General features: G+C 33.7%; 1 protein-coding gene across 10 annotated transcripts in view; it reads right to left on the minus strand.

Annotated features, from left to right (window-relative positions):
• Nucleotides 1–22,434, minus strand: part of LOC149806135 (uncharacterized) — a 248,749-nt gene that overhangs the window by 28,780 nt on the left and 197,535 nt on the right. For 6 of the 10 annotated variants that reach the window (XM_089951031.1, XM_089951030.1, XM_089951028.1 and 3 more), the window contains 8 exons: nt 18,945–19,061; nt 15,507–15,623; nt 14,348–14,437; nt 6,897–6,935; nt 6,056–6,088; nt 3,226–3,261; nt 2,457–2,492; nt 1,491–1,535 (listed from right to left, as the gene is read on the minus strand). In XM_089951031.1, the coding sequence (XP_089807157.1) occupies nt 1,491–1,535; nt 2,457–2,492; nt 3,226–3,261; nt 6,056–6,088; nt 6,897–6,935; nt 14,348–14,437; nt 15,507–15,623; nt 18,945–19,061 (513 nt within the window). Of the gene's footprint in view, nt 1–1,490; nt 1,536–2,456; nt 2,493–3,225; nt 3,262–6,055; nt 6,089–6,896; nt 6,936–14,347; nt 14,438–15,506; nt 15,624–18,944; nt 19,062–21,084; nt 21,394–22,434 lie in introns of all 10 variants that reach the window. The other 4 variants (XM_089951036.1, XM_089951034.1, XM_089951035.1 and 1 more) reach the window with 3 other exon arrangements.

Raw genomic sequence — 22,434 nt, forward strand, 5'->3', positions numbered from 1 at the left:
TGGGCATACGATGCTTGCTGATACTGAGATATGCTGGTATCTTTATAATGATTTCCAGATGCTTGCAGATTTTCCTTGCTATTTCTTTATATGACAAACTCACAACTGAGATCTGAGGAATTAAAATGTAATTATTTATTTGGTCGAATATCCGTACGTAGTCAATGCTGATAAATGACTGAGAAACATGACCGGTTTTTCTTAACGAAAGTGCAGCTATCCGCAAAGTGACTTTATTGCAAGATGATGCCATCCTGCTATCATGGTTTTAATATCATACATATCTGATGTGAGATACAGGAGGTGAGTTGGCTTAATGGTACGTGTGTTGGACTTGTGACGGAAAGGTTGCGGATTCGAACTCTACAGTCAGATCAGCCTCGGTCTTTTACTGTGGTGTATCATTGGACATTGGACAAGGCACTTTACTCCATTCGCTTCGGCACTAAAAAACCGACTTGTGTTACTGTGCCGTACAACACCAAGTGAACAACAACAATATTAAATGAATGTTTTGATTTCTTTGTATCTTTGTTATGGTGCATTTGCAGAAAACTTGTGTTGGTGTTTTGTTTGGATTAGCTGATCGTATCTCAGTTGTCTATGTCGGCAGGAAGATCAACGTTTCTTCCAATTACAATTAAAAATTTTACTTCATACGTCTTTGGAAAATTTGTATTTAAAGGCATTCTAGTCACCGTGTGCATACAAAAAAGACAAACAGACATCTACGAAAACGCCCTCCTGTTTAAATGTAATAAAATATAACTCTGAAGCACATAGGCAGACCACAGCCATATTTGAAGGCGTGAACTATAGAGAGACACCCAACTGTTGGCTTCCACTGTCTTTTCGTTGTAGAGAGGACCTGATGGAAAAACTAAGATGGACGAAATGTTCATTGTCGTCTATTCCTTGGCGAAAATGTTCTCTTTCACAGGAAGAGGCATTTATATCGTGAAGAATCTATAATATCACAAGCTACTAAATCTTTAAAGCTTAAAAATGTCTCTTTTTCTAGACTTCAGTTGAAAAGCAAGACGGAATTTAAAAGCATAGACATACAAGTACGTCGTAATTTCATTTTTGAATATTTCGTTAAATGAATTTGAGTAAATATCTGTGCAATAGAGGATTGGGGGATATGATGAAGATGTTAATTAATGAAGTACATCTACCGCTTACTAAAAAACAAACTATCAAAACAACATTTTCAGAATGAATATTAAATGTAGGTATACAAAGCGTATCAGCCAGCGTGAAGGCATTGTAACAATATTCAATTATTTATGTGCCCATTTTAATAAACGTGTGGAATTCATTCGTGCTATCATCATCGCACTTAGACCAAAAATAGTTCATTCCAGTCAACGGCAAAATAGTAAGTGTACTTTGGGTTAGTTTATATTTAGCACAACAATACATTGTAATTTATTTATGGTAGACACGTACTCAAAATGTGAAACATTCTGCATGCATTAAATACTTACAGGTAGCCCCATAGGACCCGATTCGCCTTTGTCGCCTTTTGTACCCTGTGTCAATAATCAAAATGTATTAGTAACCTGAAAACACTTATTTTGTGAAGAAAATATACTAATACACCCACCAACTTCAAAATTTAAGAAATAAAATTGTCTTTTAAGTTGTAAATAGTTTTATCTTTTTACCTGCGAGTAATACCATTGATAACATTTGATCTCATATTCCTTCATTTCCATGTCTAAACGGTAAAATAATAAAAGTCAATTGAAGTTGGGACGTTACTCTTAAATGTCTCCACATCTCCTGGTCAAGCATTTACTGGAATAATATTAGAAGACTTTCGTGAGTTTTATGAATAACATGTTGGAAAGGAAGACTAAGATCACACAGCCTATTGCATGTGGATATTTATTTTGGTAATATTGTCTTTACTGTGAACACAAAACTGCAGCATCCGTTTAACATCTCACTTGTATGCTCGAATTTTTTGTGTATGCATGAAATTATTGTCTTCAAGTCTGGATGCGTGACTGCACATTCTTATGGAATAAGACGGGCATATATGTTTAAACTAGAGTCGACCTTATGACACTTCTCTTCGTGCAACCGAAGGGAAAGAAATCGTATGATATAGTTAAATCAAGCTTTCTCTTTCTATAAATTTATCAGACCGATCTGAAATTCAACGTTTGCGTTTCGAACAGTATACAAACTACCCATTTTATCTTGGCCATCAATCGAAAAAAAACCCCCAAATGCTTAAAACGCTGATGTTTGACACTGTGAGGTCTGCAAGATTATTTATCAACGTCACTTCCTGCAAAATAAATGATCGTGATTGTTTTCTGCGATTGATTTGATGACCGGTAGGGGTCTAGATGAGACACGAATACAGATAGGTTCGGCTGGATGATTCTGTTGGTAATGAATGGCAGTCAGGTAACACAAACAATATTTCAAAATAAACTTACAGCTGTTCCCTTTGGTCCCACGGGTCCCCTTTCACCCTGAAGCATAATAAAACGAAGGGATAAAATGATAGCGGACACACGATCCTGTTCGTTCTTAATAAATCATATTAGTCAAACAGACAAATATATGGAATGAATTTAACAGTGTCGCGAATAAATAATCAAATGTTGGATACGTTTGCAATTCTTGGCTTCTTATAAATTTCTCAAAATAAAATCTAAAGTATGATCTGGACGATTGACTGATATGCAAATTTCAGATTTTCATAATGATATTAATCTCGCTGAATATGATAATATAACCTTACGATACTACATATAACACGACAGAGTCACATGGAAAAGTGAGCATTTAAATATTGTGGGATAACATTTTATTTACTGATTCTTTCAAATGTTCATAGTATGTGGTATATGTTTTATTTCTTTGCTTCAGTACACCGGATCAATTTAGCATTACTCATGGGATAACTATTTTCAGGTATTTCAATGTTCCTCTCTTGCAAAACAAACAAACAAGACAAGGAAACCCCCCCCCCCAAAAAAAAAAACAAAACAGAAAAGACACGGAGAACATACAAACAAAACAACACATGAAAATATGATCCAAGAAAACACCATTAAAATATAATCCGATTTCTTGTATAATGTCATGCATTTCATAAAAGACTCATTAGCCAATCGTGCATGAATCCCTGAATGCAGGTTTGAGAAAAAAGATTATGCATAAACATACCGTTCACCACATTGATACATGCTTAATCATTACCTTGATCCCAGGAGCCCCTTGCAATCCCATAGGTCCCTAAACAAGACAAATATTCAATGTAATATAGCATGCTATAATGCTATTGGATGCAGAGAAGATCTATACATTTCATACACATAGATCTTATTACATTTAATATATTGATATTGGCTTTCTTCTAAATTTCATATATATATTATTACGGATTGGCTATTACTGAGAATGTTCATAGCCCCGCCTGCTGAAATTATTTTATTTGACAACTATTTACTATCAAAATATCGAAACTGTATACCGAATTTGTAGCAGAGTCGACATAGGTAGTAAAATGCTTTGGTCATATAACAAACGTGTGAATGTAGTTTACTCATATCGATCGAGGGTTATGTTGATAAGAAGCGATTATTTCAGCAGATACGAGTCACATAATGGTTTCTCTAACTGTCTAACCGCACCCGAGTCTGATCCATGGCAGAAGACGCTGACGGCAGAACCGACCATTGTCCGGAAAGCCAGCAAAAACATGCAGGTTTGGTCTAGTTCAAGTCAAGAAATAAGCCAACGGTCAAACCTCCCTGGAATTTTATGAAAGACAAGCTACAAAAAGAACTTGTCTAAATCTGCTAATGTTGAAGTTTCTAAACTCAAAATGTAGCAAAACCAAGAAAAATCCAACACGCCTCCCTGTAAATCACCCACGGTTTATGTGGGAAAAAAGGCATATGCTCTACCGCCGTGCAGACCGACCTTTCTACATAGCAACTAACACGCAATATGGACCTTGCACTCTACCCCCAGGAAAAGCATGGTTTAAATGTCACTCAATATAAATAAATTGACTTCTCCTATGAAGAATGTCAACGTATGTTGGTCTTTTGACTGACACAAATTTCTATTCAACAACAGCACCAGAAAACATTTAATCCATAAACCGAATGATCGCTGTATTCCTCTAAATCAAATCATGCAACTATTTGGCCACAAGATACATCCAATCAGTTAATAACTACAGCCAAATGAATGCAAAAAAGCACAAGCAGATTTCATCAAATGTCAGCAGCAGTTCTATATTTATCACATTTTATGTATCCAGTAATAATCCCTTCAGATAAATATCCTACAACCGCAATGCTGTTTCTTTGGCCAAATCCAATAATTCATATGTGGTGAATATCCATGGTGGAATCAACACAATTTTAAGTGTAATCGTTCTAAACAGCCACACACAGGTCCTTGTATATGGCTCTTCGTCTACTCGAGATGAGGTAACATAGTGAACTATTCAACAACACCAAGGTATTTCCAGCGGACGACCAAGTTTGAAAAATTATTCAGTCTGTGATAAATGTTCTGTAGATTAGAAGACCAGTTGGTTTTAATTGTTAAAAATCATAAGTTGAAATGCTACTTGATATCAAATTGTCCAATACTGGTTCAACACGCGTCGGGAACTATTTATTCACGAGAAAGAATTTGAAAGGTCAATCGCCTGAGCCAAAATTAAAACAAATGCAGAAAATTATTTTTTCTTCTTTGTTTCTTGACTATTCCTCACAAGCAACTGAAAACAAAAATCTATCTGATACAGTAAAGAGAATCCCAAATGGACAATGACTTAATATCGAATTTACGAAACCCGTTGAATAATTTCCAGCGTTTGGTCGCCAATGCTCCCAAAAGTCGAAAAGTAATTAACTCGATTCATAATTGCAATATTCAATCATTACCCATTTGAAACACTCTCTCTCTCATATATATATATATATATATATATATATATATATATATATATATATATATATATATATATATATATATATATATATATATATATATATATATATATATATATATATATATATATATATATATATATATATATATATTGATTAACACTTTTTCTCTTTATCGAAAAGTTAGATATATATATATAGCTTTGAGAAAAATAGGGCAAGTAAGGTAATATAATGCGTATAGTAAGATACACAATTTCAAAGCAATACATGACTCATTAAGTATACTTTTATTGACAAACGTTCTCTTGCAGTTTCAAGGGAGCCAAGCTAAGATAAAATTATTCCCAAGGCATTCGTCTAAGTGGACTCATTTTGCTCATTCTGTTCATAATTCAGTGCATAGTTTATAAGTGCCTTTGACCCGGACTTCGTATCTGAATCTTGTGTACTTTTGCAAAGGCCTTTACTTTATCAAAGATAATATGTCACCTCTTGATTTGAATTGAAAACTAGCATATAATGTAAACTGATTAATAAATGTCTCTGTCGCATACTACAACATACTTTTCATGACAAAGAGGTTATCGCGTGTGACTGCATTTTTTAATGAATGAAGATGAGGTCAAATATTGAACATTTCGGGTTCATGCTAGTCTTAAATAGAATATATCAAAGAATGTTGTAAATGATGAACACATATATACACTTGATACGATAGGAATAATAAAACCAGCTTATAGTCGCAAACGGAATAATAGAGCCAGAGTATAGTCGAAAACGGAATAATAGAGCCAGCGTATAGTCGTAAAAAGAAAGGATATCACTGCTCATGATGACAACAAACTCAAACATAGTACTGTCCATGTATGAATAAAGAAAAACTCCCTTTGACCAAAATAGTGCACGTAGGTGGAAAATTTGGGGTTGTCATTGACAAAGCCAGAAAGCTCGTGAAAATAAAGAAAGAATTGTTTGTACTAGACATTAGTACCAACACCGATGATTCCAGTCATTCGATCACTCCATGCGATAAGCTATTCTGTTAGACATATTTCCGTCACCAATTTAAGAAACATATCTAAAAATAATTTGATATGATTTTGGTATCTTCTTACTTGTGGTCCAGGTGGTCCAGGTGGTCCAGGAAGCTGTAGAGAAGAGACATAAAATGTCTAGTTTAAATAGGATGACTATGCACATGATGGCAGAATTAGGATTACTTCCATGCAAAGAATTACTAAAGGGCCAACTATCTAAAATCACCATATAAGTGATCAAAGTTACAAACAGGTGAAAATTAGTGAAAACATATTGTTACAAATCACGGCAACGTTATCAAAGGGAGAAAATATAATATTATACAATTATACAACTTAAACAATTGCACGATGTTTTTGACTTATATATATATATATATATATATATATATATATATATATATATATATATATATATATATATATATATCGCTGTAATTAAAAGTAAAATTTAGAAATTTTCGTTCACTCTAGAAAGTGTTTACAGTTTGGAAGTAATATATATCTTTCTGTTGTGTTTTTGAGAGTTAAGATACAAGTTTGTTATTGGAAGTAGGTTGCATTGAGCTCATATTCAATATATATTCACGGATAATTACGCATGATAGTGAAGATATGGATATTTGTCGGGTACTGAACATTAAGCCTTCACTTGATGAACGGTTCACCATATAATGGGAAACCCAGTCGGTGCAGGACAGAATCCGGAATGTAACATTGCAAATTTAGTCGCAATTATTCTTTTTTAAAAGACTTTCTCGAAGCTCCAAATAAAGAAGATTAAAAATGCATTTGCAGAATGTTTTAAGACACTGAATTCAAAGACTTTATTCCCGTGTTTGACCCTATTGCATACTTTTTATTTGCATTAATTGCTTTTAGTTACTTTATGATGTACACATTCGATCAACAGACTTACCCCTTCGCCACTTCCTCCTTCGACAATACCAGGTTCTCCCTAAGTAGAAATCCGGTAAAGAAATAATAATTGATGAAGACGAGTTACAAAATTACAAGCAATATGATTTATTTCACAAAGAAATTATCTTTTGATCTTTAACAAAACATTAAAAAGGTTTTATTAGAATTTCACGAGAAAGCATATAATAGTCAAACTTTTTAGAAGAAACGTTTCTTTAAGAAGATGAAATGTTTGTAAAAAGACCCTTTATTCATTCATCGATAGATGGTCCATACAATAACTCACTTATTGATTGGCTGGCTATCCAGTGATACGTATTGATTGGCTGGTTATTCAAATTTATAGCTTAGATTAAATTCAAGTGAAATACAATACTAAAACATATAAATTAGTCGATAATTTACATGTGAAAGATGTCATGATGAAAAGTTATAAGACCGTCACCCATTTAATGAAACTCACTAGTGTTTAAGGATATTGCATAGAGGGCCATGCAGTTAATTGGACAATGTAAAAGTATTCCAAATGTAAGATATGTACGGAAGGGTTTATCTCTCATGCCTTAAAATAATAATAAAAATGTTATTCAAAGTATTGGAACCCAATAAGTATGTTATTCACCTTCCTGTATACAATCACAGATTAGTTAGAGTTTTATCGTCTACAATATACATATTTTTCCTGGTCAGAAAATCAATGACCCATTGCGATGAACCGACGACCAGCTTTCTTACATAAGACATTGTATATCATAAAAAAAATGAGACAGTTGAAACATTTAGGTGCCTTCAACAGAATCTGATGGGTCAAGCATAATTTGCTGTTGCCCTTGGAGGAGATGCCATACTGGAATTCGTCATATAGGTGGTCCGTTCTGAAGTGGATTAATTTTCACTGTTGTTATTATTCATTCATTGCAAATGAAAATGGCTCACCCCAAAAATTTCCCTGACTGAATGGGCTGTTATGGCTTATTTTGTAATGGAGTGTTTCACACAATATTGATATGTATTTTACAAAGAAATGGGAGCTAAACGCCTTTTCCAATGACACACTCAGTCATCCGATTTGGAGTTGTCTGGGCGGGTATCGAACTCTTGGATTACGAATCCGAATGTGATTCAACTGAGCTTCCACGTGTCCCCTTGATTATGAAAGGGATTCAACTCTGAAAAGTGTGTATCTGACATTCTGAGATCAGAACATACCTTCAAAGATTTGAGGACAATACTCACATTTAATGATATGACTAAATTACAGCAAACAATCCAACACAATTCAAGAGTTACAATTCGAGTAATATCAGACTTGTGATCTGCTCTCATGCTTAAATATATGGCCCAAAGATTCCTCTGTAACGTGATCTCACACTTTAATTTATAGCCCCGAAGGATCTTCCCACTCAAATGCAATTCCTTCAAGTCATACGATTTCATGATGCAGATCTAAATGGTTATCCCGAGTGTTGTACTATTTTATCGTTCATATGAAAACTTCAAACGATCGTTAAATTCTATAAGGAGATAATAGTTTATAGCTATGATCAACAGGCAGAGGTTTAAAATAAGTACTGAATGTACCATATCAAGTGACAATATTTGTGTGATTTTCAAGGTCGAAGGTATTGGCTTATTTTTTATAATACCCAAGTCAGATGTTCTTGAAGGTTTAATTCTGAACATAATTCAACCTAGATGAACCATATGACTATACCCTCAAATTATAATATTTAGCATATATGCGGGAATATTCACCGGGAACTTAATGTTTTAAGGGAAAACTGACCAGGAACTCGAGGTTTGATTGTGACCACAAAACTATTATAACGATATTAGATGCAAAACTTAATAATAATAATAATAATAATAATAATAATAATAATAATAATAATAATAATAATTAACGGTTAGTGAAAACAATACTTCTCTATTGCCATGTCGAAATAAATCTAGTTAAATCGTAAATAATACATTTGAAGAGAAGACAAGAAGACGACTTGCTGAATACCACTGAATAACGGATTGTTCGTTATCATTAAAGTTTCAATCGTTATCTATACTTTCAGACCTGAGCAGCCTGGAAAGTCATGGAAATTATGTGTTGTAAACATTAGCTTTCATTTTGAGAAACAAGCCAAATGAAAGCCTAGAGCTAAGGACAATAAGCCAAATCTACCGGATGTATGAGATGATTGGTAGGTATTAAAAGTATAAGACACACCAGTCGGATACATGAGACGATTGGCTGCCACCAACAGCCATAAGACAAATCTATAGGATACATGAGACAATTGGCTGCCACCAACAGCTCTAAGACAAATCTATCGGATACACGAGGCGTTTGTTTATCACTGAACTCAATAGTACATAATTCACTGTTATACCAATTCATACAATATGGTAAATATTGATAAATGGACACAGGGCTATCATAATATCTAGGGCTAATCGCCGTTCATGAGATACAAGTACACAGATCACGTGAATTTAAAACTGTAAGAGTAGCACACGAATTTTAAGTTGACAGTAACGACCATTACACAAGGTCAGCTGTTGCAAGGTTAGGTTTAAGTGATAGAAGAGATTCTTACCTAGTGCAGCTTGGTAGGCATGCGAAAGGAAAACACAGTTGATATATGAGCATTACATGCTAAAATGCTGAAAATATATGTTGTTGATAAAGTATATGTCCATGTTTCTTATTAGGAGGTACTCGGTATTCTTGGTAAAGACAATTATCTATAGAAATACAGTAACTCGACATACATAAGCACATTCTTGTCATGCTAGTCTGCATTATTCCATGCAATTATATAATTAGGTGATTATGGACATGACAAATGCCTTATAATTGACAACATGGTTTGTAATAATATAATAAAAGTTCTACATTACAAACCACCTGACCATTTACTGCATGCATCAATACTTCATCAGTTACAATTGCTGTCCTTCGAGTGCATATAAAAAAGCACATGCTCTGCGAGATGTTTATGTGGAGTGCGAGATGTGAATGTGGAGTGCGAGATGTTGATGTGGAGTGATTCAAGGCAATCCGAGAAACCAGTGTTCTATTACATAAAGAGGAATCATTTTAATGTCCGTATTCAAACTAGAGCGTGTATATAAATCTTTTCTATGTATTTGAAGACAATCCTTGTCACAACAGTAGAAGGAACTTTAGAAATATACCTTGTTTTTTTCTTCATATAGTTATAAAGAAAAAGAACAAGTAGGAAAGAAATACAGTTTCCTTTCTAAAAAAATCAACACATCTTATATATTGAAAGAATGCAAAATTGAAGATAACGCAATAAATCTTTTGAAGAAGTTATTTTTTTTGACATATGTGTATATTTATTTTAACTAAAATAATTTTAATCTGTATGCGTTATTCACTTTGTGTATAGTAAAATAGGTACACACATGTTTTATTAATTGTATGTTCGAATATTATAATTGTTTAAACTTAATTTATTTCACGAATAAAATTTTATTCAAAGGGTCATGAAATAAAATAGCTACTCTAAAGTAACAAAAGATGGTTACAAAAAGTATTTAATTTGCTTCTCACACAAAGCCATTTGAAATATGCACTCGCAAGTTATCCCGGGAATTTGCATCAGGTATTTTATCGTGTCCCATTTTACAAGTATGACTGAATAGAATGCTGGCAATATTACTAAATCCTGGTAATTTGCATCAGGTATTTTATCGTAACCCATTTTACAAGTATGACCGACTAGATTGCTGGCAATATCATTTGTTAGAATCCTGACAAGATTCGACATTTTTCATATCTGACATCCGACAAGTGGGTCAATTGGTATCTAGAAAAATTAAGTTATGTTCCGTCGAATAGTTTAAATCATGTGAGATTCTTCTACGATATTGGAAATTTGCGATTTGTCACGTAAGCAGTAGTGACAATATGCATGTTGTAGCTTTTCCCCTGTATACGAGTAGCTCAGACGGGGTAATTTTCTTATTCTTATTTCTTGTGTTCTTGTTGTAACATACAATCTGCAGACGTATTTTATGTTGTATTGAGATATTATTTGAGAGGAAAGCATTTGTTAGGATTGTTCAGTGTAAATAGAAAGTGCTCATTAGACTACAGTATTTTTTCTGGAACTATTGTGCATTACTCAAAGGAGTTCTGTACAACTCCATTTTGACAACGTTACGATTCTTGGCGGATCGGTCCATTTCCGGTTCTGAAATGGATACGGAACTCTTGGACTTTAATACAATTTTTTAGGGATTGTTTTGGATTCACTTCATAATAATATACATTCCTCTCAAAACTTTGATAATGATATTATTTGTTAAATTTTAAAAAACTTGTTGGTTTTGCTTCTTTTATGTTACACATCACTTTCATATTTTTTTATAAGTATAGCCGGTTCTAGCACTCAGGTTTAACAAAACTAAGCTACGGACCGACAGTCCTACTTAATAAATAGACAGCTTATATACTGAACAAAAAAGTGTTGAAAAAATGAACCCCATATCAAAATCTTTATGCAATTAAATTCGCATTAAAAGCAGGCCATAGTGGTCTACTTTTACCAGGGTGCAAAACTGCTCAGTGTCAATGATGATATCCTGCTAATTCACTTAAGTTGTAAATTTTCAGAAAAAGTTAAAAGAAATAAAAAGGTATAAAACCACAGCAAGAAACGCGCCGGTAAACACGTGACACCTATTCCAATCTCTCCTTCTCAGACGAGACAAGCACATATATTCAGTATTTGTCATACGTTAATCAATGAAAGATGAATTTCATTTGCTTTTGGAAAGCCAAAGATGTATACATATTCAAACATAACTTAGGTAAAGTTTCATTTGATTGTAATAACAGAGGAAAACACATGATAAATTCAAACACATGTTACGGCATGCTTCCATGGAAGACTGACTACGACAGAACACCGTTAAAGGCAGTGTCTAAGAAGAAGGTTAAGTTTGGAATAAATCAACATGCAAAAATAGGATAGATTAAAAGAAAGAACACTGAAACATTGATATAATTCTGTCAAGTAGTTTTAAAGTTGTGAGACGTTTTAAAAATGTCAAGGGAATAACTCAGCACAAACTTAATGTTTTTCTGATTTTGATGACAATACAGGTGAGGACTACTAATGTAAAATAGAGCAGTAAGTTTTCTTTAACATAACATAATGCTATTGTTTCACTTTTATTTACAAGAAAATACAAATAAATTATATTCTTGCACAGATAAATATATTTGTAAATGCGAAGAAATAAATCCTATATAAATGACTAAAATAGAAATTTAAATATAGATTTGAAAAAAAATAACATCTGAGAGTTTTGAAAAAGATCCAATATCCAATATCAATATATTCTTAGCACAATATTTCAGTTAATGACTTTCGAATAAGTTCAACGCAATATAATGCTGAATTTTGACAAATTTAAAGTTTATTTAAGTCTTTTAAAACTCAATGTTCAGTGCTGCTAAAATTATCCAAAACCTAACTATGTAGCGCAAGCTTACATATTTATCTGCTTTAAAACTGCAACAATGATAACGTTAAATTGTACTATAAGGGATCAGTTAACACTCATGAATATTAATGAGATGCCAGAAGTTGTGTTATGTCCCCAGAATTTCGGCAAGCGTGGTTATGTCCCCAGAATTTGGGCATACTTGGTCCTCGCTACTCAGTTATATCCTACGTATAAATGGAATAGTATACATGTTGAAAGTATTGTGTCCTGTTTCATAAATACTACGTCTAACAGACGGCACCCAGATCTAACATTCACAGAATAGATTTGCTTCAGCTTGCTTCTGGATAGATAGTCTATCGTTCTAAAATTCCTAAAGATGAATACACAAGAGCAAAACAAAGGATGGACTCAGACGTCTGTGTGAGAGGTTTAGACGAGAGTGAAAACATTCTCATTTACATATGCGTCCAAAGTTCATTCGACATTTTGGAGATATTGTTCCTTTCTATATGGCCTACTAGTGCTTCTATCGGACATGAAGGACTTATATGGCCCTACTAGTGCTTCTGTCGGACATGAAAGAGTTATATGGCCCTACTAGTGCTTCTGTCGGACAGGAAGGAGTTAAATGGCCTTCTAGTGCTTCTGTAGGACATGAAGGAGTTATGTGGCCCTGCTAGTGCCTCTGTCGGACAGGAAGGAGTTGTAATGCCGTACTAGTGCTTCTGTCGGACATGAAGAAGTTATATGTTCCTACTAGTGCTTCTGTCGGACATGAAGGAGTTATATGGCCCTGCTAGTGCTTCTATCGGACAGGAAGGAGTTACATGGCCCTACTAGTGCTTCTATCGGACATGAAGGAGTTATATGGCCCTCCTAGTGCCTCTGTCGGACAGGAAGGAGTTATATGGCCCTACTAGTGCATCTGTCGGACAGGAAGGAGTTGTAATGCCGTACTAGTGCTTCTGTTGGACATGAAGAAGTTATATGTTCCTACTAGTGCTTCTGTTAGACATGAAGGAATTATATGGCCCTACTAGTGCTTCTATCGGACATGAAGGAGTTGTAATGCCCTACTAGTGCTTCTGTCGGACATGAATAATTTATATGGCCCTACTAGTGCTTCTATCGGACATGGAGTTATTTGGCCCTACTAGTGCTTCTGTCGGACAGGAAGGAGACGCGTGAACAGTCTCGTGATATGTCTTGTAAAAACTAGGCATAACTGTAACATAAGCAAATTGTACCTGGTTATAGAAAAGGATTGAAACTAGACGTGCATAATTAAGTTGATCTGTTGGGAATGAAACATATCGTTGCTTCTCTCAAATGCTTCAGAATGTTCCAGAAAGTAATTTTTATATTGCATATACAATGCATATGTTTTCTTAGGTCAAACCAAATGATTATGGATTGTTGCTTTGAATAAACGAGTTAGAGCAGCAAATGTAGTTTGTAGTTTATGAATGTATTGAAATGAGAGATGTGTTGGTAAAACATTTTTTTATTCGTTATAAGAGATAAAAGAATCAACTTTTTTGAACTTATGTCAATATGAACAATAATAAACGTGTACTTGTCTGTAATACGTTTTAGTTGTTGTTTTCTTTCTACGCCTGTACATTGCGCTTTTAAATTGCTGTCAGACTTGTGTGCTAATCAAAGACTGACAATGCATCTAAAATGTATAGGACCATACAAGAATGAAAAGCAGCCAGATGCAAAACTTTTATGCACCTCAAAAGACATATAGCATAACAATGAATAAAATCCTTGCAGGAAATCATAAAAATGTTCTACAGTCTACCTGTAGCACACAGCCACGCATATAATCACATGGAAACTGAAAATACATCGATTTTACATTTCATGTTTCATGCTTGAGTTTTACATTTGCTAACGGAAAGGATAAGGAATCATTCCAGGATTAAAAAATTATATGAAGTTTAGTCAACGAAGTAGACTTACTGGTGGACCCGGGAGTCCAGGGGGCCCAATAAGTCCGTCTCTTCCCTGAGGACCCTCTGGTCCTACTTCTCCCTTTTGACCCGGGTCGCCCTAAATTGAACATAGTAAACATGTATGATGTTCAGACATTACGTCTACTATACAAACGTTGCTGACAGTTATGGCCCTTTTGTGATCTCTAACACCATAGGAATCATAAAGTGCAAAAGTTTATACCTTGAAAACTGTTATCTTTCAACGTACGATATATCATACTCACACACACATACAAACATACGACCCGAAAAGAATGATTTCGTTGCTTTACAAGTAAGATTTAAAGATTTTACAAGTTAAATGGCTTTCATTCACGGTAATGCAGAGCGATTAAGGCTAGAACTTTTAACAAGTTATGTCAGCAATGATAATAGCTAAAGAGACATATAGACTCAACATTCGGGATGAAGGTTACAGATAAAAGAGGCCTAATTTGTACTTATTAAGATACGAATACATTTTTGACAGTTGTAGATATTTTGTAACTAGTACATAGCTGGAGGACTGTGGCATGTGCACTGATGTGAAACGAATTAACACTTGCACACAATTAAGTCATATTTCTCATCAGCACTCAGACACATTACTATCATTCTCGCTTAACAATATTCCAATTTGCCCCTGTTTGGGAGTACTCTGTTTTCTTAACATTAATGGTATAATAGCGGGTTTTAGCAAACGTTGCTGCAATTGAAATATTCCGTATGTTTAAATATAAAACCTTTTAGAAATAAATATCAGTCCAACTGCTACAAGATGGTATTTTTAAAAACAAAATATTCCTTGAAAATCAGAAATAACTGTTCAAAACAGTCATTAGCGCTGAATGTTGCCTTCAATGGTCCGTCTCCTCCTTAAATTTCTTCCAGACCAAGTTTAAAAATAGTGTAGGACAAAGACAATTTACGCTGCAGAAATGTTGAAATTATGTCTAAACTAAAATCCTTGGAATAATTTTTCATATAAATATATTGATACGAAAATTATTAAAAACTTGATCGCTTTTTGGAAAGTCAAGGTTATTTTTCAACTGATTGACATTACCTTCCAAAGAATTTCGAAATACCGTCTTTTAGCAAATTGGATAACTTCCTGCTGTAGAAAATACACCTAAAGTGGGTACCTGAGGTCCCGTTTCTCCCTTTCCTCCTTTAGGACCCTGAGGACCTGGTGGGCCCAAAGGACCTTCTGGTCCCTCCTTTCCAACCTCACCCCGATCTCCCTTTAAGCCCTTGTTTCCCTGTTAGACACCAAAAGGCTCAGTTTATCAAGTAGAGTTTTAAAATATTTTAGTAAAACTATGTCAAATTTTATTGTGTCAAAAAGACATCGGACTGATAAACTAAATTTTAATGCGCTATGTCTATATTAACATTTGATCTCTGAACGAATTAAATCACTATTCAACTTTGACGCATTCTGTAATCTTTTAGATGCAAAATTGTTTCCGTATAAGAAATAAGGTTTGCTAATCTGAACAAAAAATAAAATTACACGATTGATGTTTTTGTTATCTTTAGCCGTAGTATTGAACTCAATTCAAAATAGTAGAGTAATAAGATGATGCAAATATCTGATTTTATCATGTTTTGTATCTTAAACTTTTACTACGAACAATGGTCCAAAAGGTGCAGTATAAATTCTCTGTTATATAAATATTATAACTAATGTTGAGTGGAATACGTTGCTGTGTTATTTGACTATATCAAGGAAGAACTGAGTGGCTACACCAAAATTCTTCAAGAAGATAGAATCAACCTATAATATAATACATGTTGCTTCCTCATTATTTTAGTCTTTATTTTCAGAATAAACAAAATAAAGTACTGCGAGAAATATTACATCATGCAATTACTGTATAAGTAGGGGATTAATCGGACACGACCTTTATCAGTCACAAGACAGTCATGCTCAAATTTTCACATACAATGCTTTTGAAATAAATTAGCGTAATACACTGGAAAGGCTGAACTAAAATACTGCCATAATTTATGTATTGAATAAGCAGTATATAATTGATAGATGCAACTAATGTATTTCTAACTCTACAAAATTTAGACACTAAACAACTACATGCTCCAGATTTTCTTTCATATGAACTTTTAGTTTTTAAGCTGAACGATAACAAAAAAAAAAAAGACTTGGACATTTAATTCCCTCGTTGCCGTGCTAGGTAATAGACCTAGTTCCTCACCAAACTTATCACGTATGATTTGTATATCAAACTAACCAATGTCTTGTTATCTCAATGTTTGGTGCCTACATTAAATATGAATTTATGTTTTTCAGTTGAAGCTTTATTTGATAAAAATTAATTGGCCTTGCTAATCCCTATATCATTCTTGCATAAGCAAAAACAATATCTAAAACTGGAACGCTTTTGGCATCCACAAACTAAAAAAATGTTGATTCACATGTTATCTATATCTAAAACTAGAACGCTTTTGGCATCCACAAACTAAACATGTTGATTCACATGTTATCCATATCTAAAACTAGAACGCTTTTGGCATCCACAAACTAAACAAATGTTGATTCACATGTTATCTATATCTAAAACTAGAACGCTTTTGGCATCCACAAACTAAACAAATGTTGATTCACGTGTTATCTATGTTGCATAAAAGTCATATGAAACTAATATACGCATAGTGTCGTTCAACGAGACTATCACGAGACTCATTACTACTCGAAAATCTAGGTGTGCATTCAGATCAGGCGTATTTTAAAATTATATTATAAACTGAACTTACAATCCAATGAAATATTAGGATTTACATCTTGCATTTTTTTTTGTATCAAGGACTAGGTTAAGTAGGTTTAAAATCACGCTTTTAATAGAACGAGAATAATGATGTTTGCAGATGGAGGTAATATTCACAATCTTTGTAATAAAATGTCAGAGCGTTTTGCAGGTTTGTCGTAAATGTATATAAATTTCATTTTTGAACTTGCGAAATATTAAAGACACAATGTATTTTAACAAATTCGTCCATTTGTTCTTGTTTAATACACTTGCAAGTAACACAAACTTTAGAAATTTGCATGCATGTGCGATGCAGTTGGTCGTTTTTTGGAAATCCCTATTTTGAGATCCAGTCATGTGAAAGGTTATAAATAGAGAAAACAAAACTTTAAATGGGTTAGAGACTGAAATATAATCTTGCGCAGAAATATTGCAAATGTAGACGTCAGAGTACAATGTAAATTTGAAGAACTTAAGATTTAAACAAAATATATAAAATTATCTGCTTAAAGAAAATTTTGATAATAACTGTGACTATGATACAACGATGTTACCATCATTGACTGAGTGCATGTGTTAGCTTTGCATTACAATCCAGAATCAGACATGCAACTATATGCATGGGTGATGAAAATTTCATATTAAAGAAATGGAGCAGGAACTTGATAGTTTTGGAATATGGTCAAATCAATAATTATTAATCAATAATTAATGGCAGATCAATATGAATTATTGTATTTTATTGCAATTACGTCTTTGTTAAAATATCCATCAACAGACATAATTCTTGAAATCTTTGCTGACAAGAATATCAACTTTAATTGCAATGTTATAATTCACATGAAAAAATTGGTCCACGTATACACTGCTGGTTTGAAAGGTCAGTACAGAAGATGATATTATAGGTAGAAACAAGTTTTCCGAAGACAAGTTGCACGAGACATTTGTCACCTTTTTATATTAGAAACTACAAAGATGTGATTTCAAAAAAGAAATGTATGTACGAATATGCATTAAAGTTACAGTCAACATAGTCCTTCATACAATCACGTGACAAAATTCTATATTTCGTACTATAGTCAATGGTCACCTTAATTATTCAGGCTTACATGGCTAATTTACATCGATATCCATAATTTCTAATCTTTCGTAAAGGAACGTGCATCTGTCATATCCATGGAATTTCTTTAGTAATTAAAAACTCTTTCACTCCGCTTTTTTTTTTTGCTGCAACATCTTGCTTAAGATGAAGGTAGCTATCTGTGTTTGCACAAAAGGTTATAAGAACTATTCTTTTTGGCGAATATCCATGTGTAAAATGACATTGCGAATGTAAATGTGTAAAATGACATTGCGAAGGTCCATGTGTAAAATGACATTGCGAAGGTCCATGTGTAAAATGACATTGCAAGAGACTTAGTTGATATGTAACACAAAAAAGAAAGGAATTCCTGATAAGATATCTACTACTTTGAAGAAAGCGAGAAAAATAATATCTATTGATTATTTTGGAATTCCATAACAAATTCATTTCTCATAACATGTGTGATTTGTGATATGTTTTTCTATTTCGTCTTGTTACACAAAAGAAGAAAAGAGAAAACGTTTTAAAGAGAAACACCAATATGCCTTATGTGCAAAACTAGTCTATGGAAAAAGCTCATATAAAAACAACAAAAATAACATGCGATGATACCGTGCCGTAGCTACAATGCATGCAAATATGGACACAAAATCATATCGCCGTCATGCTTCATGCTCAAAAACCATCTTGTTTAATAAAAAATAACATTTCAATTATTTTAATTCCTTTACCTTCTTACCACGCTTTCCCTTTTTCCCTCTTGGTCCTCTTTCTCCCTTTTCTCCTTTTGATCCCTGAATACCCTCTGGACCGGGGTTTCCCGGAAGCCCTATCTCACCTGGAGGCCCCTAAATAAAGAATGCTTTCAGTTTGCCAGTGAAATATGTTGATAGACTATATGACTTACCTGAGGGGGTTGATTTCATATTACGTAAGATATGGATGACTTTTGTGCCTGAAAACGACTCTGTAAAAGTGACAAATATCAGTCTATGGAACATGCAATGATATAATAAATCACACCTGAAATAAAAAATGCAAGTTAGGTATGGCTGTCTAAGACCATTTTGACCTGAAAAGAGACATTTTATTTTTGTTGAAAAATTAAAGAAGAACTATTAACGTTTTTAAGCTTGTATCGAATTTGTGACAAAAAAGTAAATTTACATGCAGTTTCTACCATAAGAAAAAGCTAGAAAGTGTTTTGAGCAAAATATATGCATATGGGGTAGTATCCTGAATAATATAAATATAGCAGTATTAACTGTTAGTAATACACACACACACACACACACACACACACATATATACATACATACATACATACAATGCTGTCGGACATTTCTGCTCACGTAAGGTTTCTGTCTCCAATATTGAAGCGAACCGCATACCGAATTCGACCGATTGACGAATATAAAATAATGCAATGCTTGCTATTTGAAAAGAAGCAATTGTCAGCAGAATATTCTGCTCAAAATAATATTAATTTTTGACACACGGGATACCACTCCCTTGTTTTCATGACTCGCGATATATCGGCCTATTCTGCGCACAGCTTTGAAAAGAAGTGATTTTTAACCATCGGGTTATAGAAATGAAATATATTACTTTGGACTGTTTCTATCAGCAGTTCAGTCGAGTAATTAGGTCAGATTTATAGCTAATTTAAAAAAATCAACGTAACAATGCGAATAAATTGCAAGAGATATTAAGCAAACTAAACAGATCTTGCAAAAAAAAAACAAAAAAAAAACAAATAGTAAAGTTCAACATTTTATAAAAAAATAAGCAATTATGTGGAAGAGAAACAATAATGGATAGTATATAATGTGTTTACAACGTCTTGCTTATGGGGAAATCTTACTAAAGAATTTAGAAACAGATTATACTCCAGGGAATTTCTTGAGAATCCCGTTCTAGCGGAGTAGCACACGATTCTGTATGTTAGGGACAACTTCGTGCAAAATTGGAAACTTGGATTAAAATGCAGTATTGTTTTAAAGTATACATTTCCATCTTTTATATAATGTATTTATTGTATGATTCTAAAGGATACATAGTAAATCGGATTTTCTGGGTTACCGGTTCAAGGAGTTCATGGAGTGGGTCTTCATGTTGACATTTAGAAATCACATTTTCATGTGTATTTCGAGTCGAGATGTGGGACATTTTTGTACACCTTATGAATATCACTTTTTTAAAATTAAAGTCCGATCGTTATTGATAGAGTTTTGACCCAAAATAACACGTGATCTAATGTTTACAGAAATGACGTATCGTTGCGCAGAATTACCCGACGCGTGTATATATATATATATATATATATATATATATATATATATATATATATATATATATATATATATATATATATATATATATATATATATATATATATTTATACCTTCACTTTAAAGCACGTGCATAACTTATGCCTCACATACCAGTTGGACATGTAAAAAAGCCACACTTATAAATATGAAGGAGATGTGTCTGGAATAAATTTAATAATGTTTTATTAGTATGATGGAGAGACAAGAAACAGGTTAGTTTAGTTTGGTGAAGGAAAAATGCAAACCGCCTATAATGTCATTATTTCAACTAACAATTCTAACTAATTGGTGTAATTTTGTCTTTCAGACTGAAAAGGAAGATAAAACCAACAAAATTTTGCCTTACATATCTATTGAACATGTATTCCCTTTTCGGAAACTTGTCAAACGATCACAAGCATCGGATGTATAAATTAATTTGAATAATTTTAGAAGGAGCAATTATGCATTTATTCTTACACCAGATTGAGTAAGGTGACTGCAGCAAATTACAATAATTAAACTACACAAGGAAGATTATGGGCGTGTTCCACAATACCTTGTGAACATCATAACCAATTCCATGTCTCTTATATCTCTTTCGGCTTGGAGAGATACTGCCTTGATATTTGCATGGGTTTTTGTTTTCGTTTCGTCTTCTCCGCTGAATAAGACCTGCGTGTACATTACCAGTATCTTCCATTTCCGTAGGAGGAGGATCTGTCGGCGGATCTTGTTTCTCCTCCTCCTGAACATCCTCTACATATTCAGTTGTGACTGCTTTTGATTGTTTACGACGTTCCTTGTGTTCCTTTCGAGGAAGAACTTCGAGGCGACATCCCCGCTTCTTTTTGGAATTAGTGTGTGACTAGAGTTGAACCGATTATGTATAAAGGAATGACATAAATGCATTTATATAAACGAGTTTCATTGTGTAATTTGCTGCAGTCACACTGTATTGCTAAACAGACAGCTCCTATTTGCTGCAGTCAGTTACTTACTTTTCATCCAAAGTGGATTTTGTAGAACTACATGACTGCGTCGGTATCTTTGAAATGACTTGTATCATATGAGTATTACAGGTGCAAAAGACCACAGATTCAAGCATGACATGAACGCAATTACAGTGTGAAAAAGACAACAATGAGTCTTCTTAGAGATGCAAGATGAAATAAGGTTCACTATTTCCAGTTTTCACAGAGTCATAAGTAGTTTCTGCTCTAGCAATATCGTGACTGCAACAAATTGGCTTGAAGAAGAAAAAATCGTTATCATAAGTTAGATCTCAAGTTTTATTGAGCTATTCAATACTCGCATTAACAAACCTCTTTGCCCCTTGGTCCTCTCGGACCTCTTGGCCCAGCAGGGCCAGGAGGACCCAAAAGAAACCCAGCGGGGTAGTTCTCGTTTACCCCTGATCCTCCTATACCTGTGTGCAATCCTGGTACCCCAGGAACACCGGGTTCACCCTATAAAGTCGATGGAAGTGTACAATTACTCAAGAATAGGGACCAAATGTTTTGAAACAGATCTTAAGGATGAAAGCTAGCAAAATGTCGAAGCGTTTAAATTTTTGAAAAATGGACACTTCATATTATGAGGATTGCAATTAATTAAAATAACAATAAGAACAACTAGTGTTAACAAGACAATTATTACTTGCATGTATTTTGCCGCATTAAAGTGTTTTTAATATCTTTCCGGAAAGGTCCATAATATACAAGTATAGAAAACCTTACCTGGTCACTAAACTATATTTTATATATGAATGAGTACTTAAAAGATATGAAATACGCACTGATTGATAATTGAAGATTCCTCCTATGAAATGCATTGAGAAAACTACATTGCTATGTTAATTTTCTCTCTCTCTTTTCAACACATTCACTGAGATCGCATCAGAACTCAG

This window comes from Sinohyriopsis cumingii, chromosome 2 (genome assembly GCF_028554795.1).
Source record: "Sinohyriopsis cumingii isolate HCF-2022 chromosome 2, ASM2855479v2, whole genome shotgun sequence".
NCBI lineage: Eukaryota > Metazoa > Mollusca > Bivalvia > Unionida > Unionidae > Sinohyriopsis > Sinohyriopsis cumingii.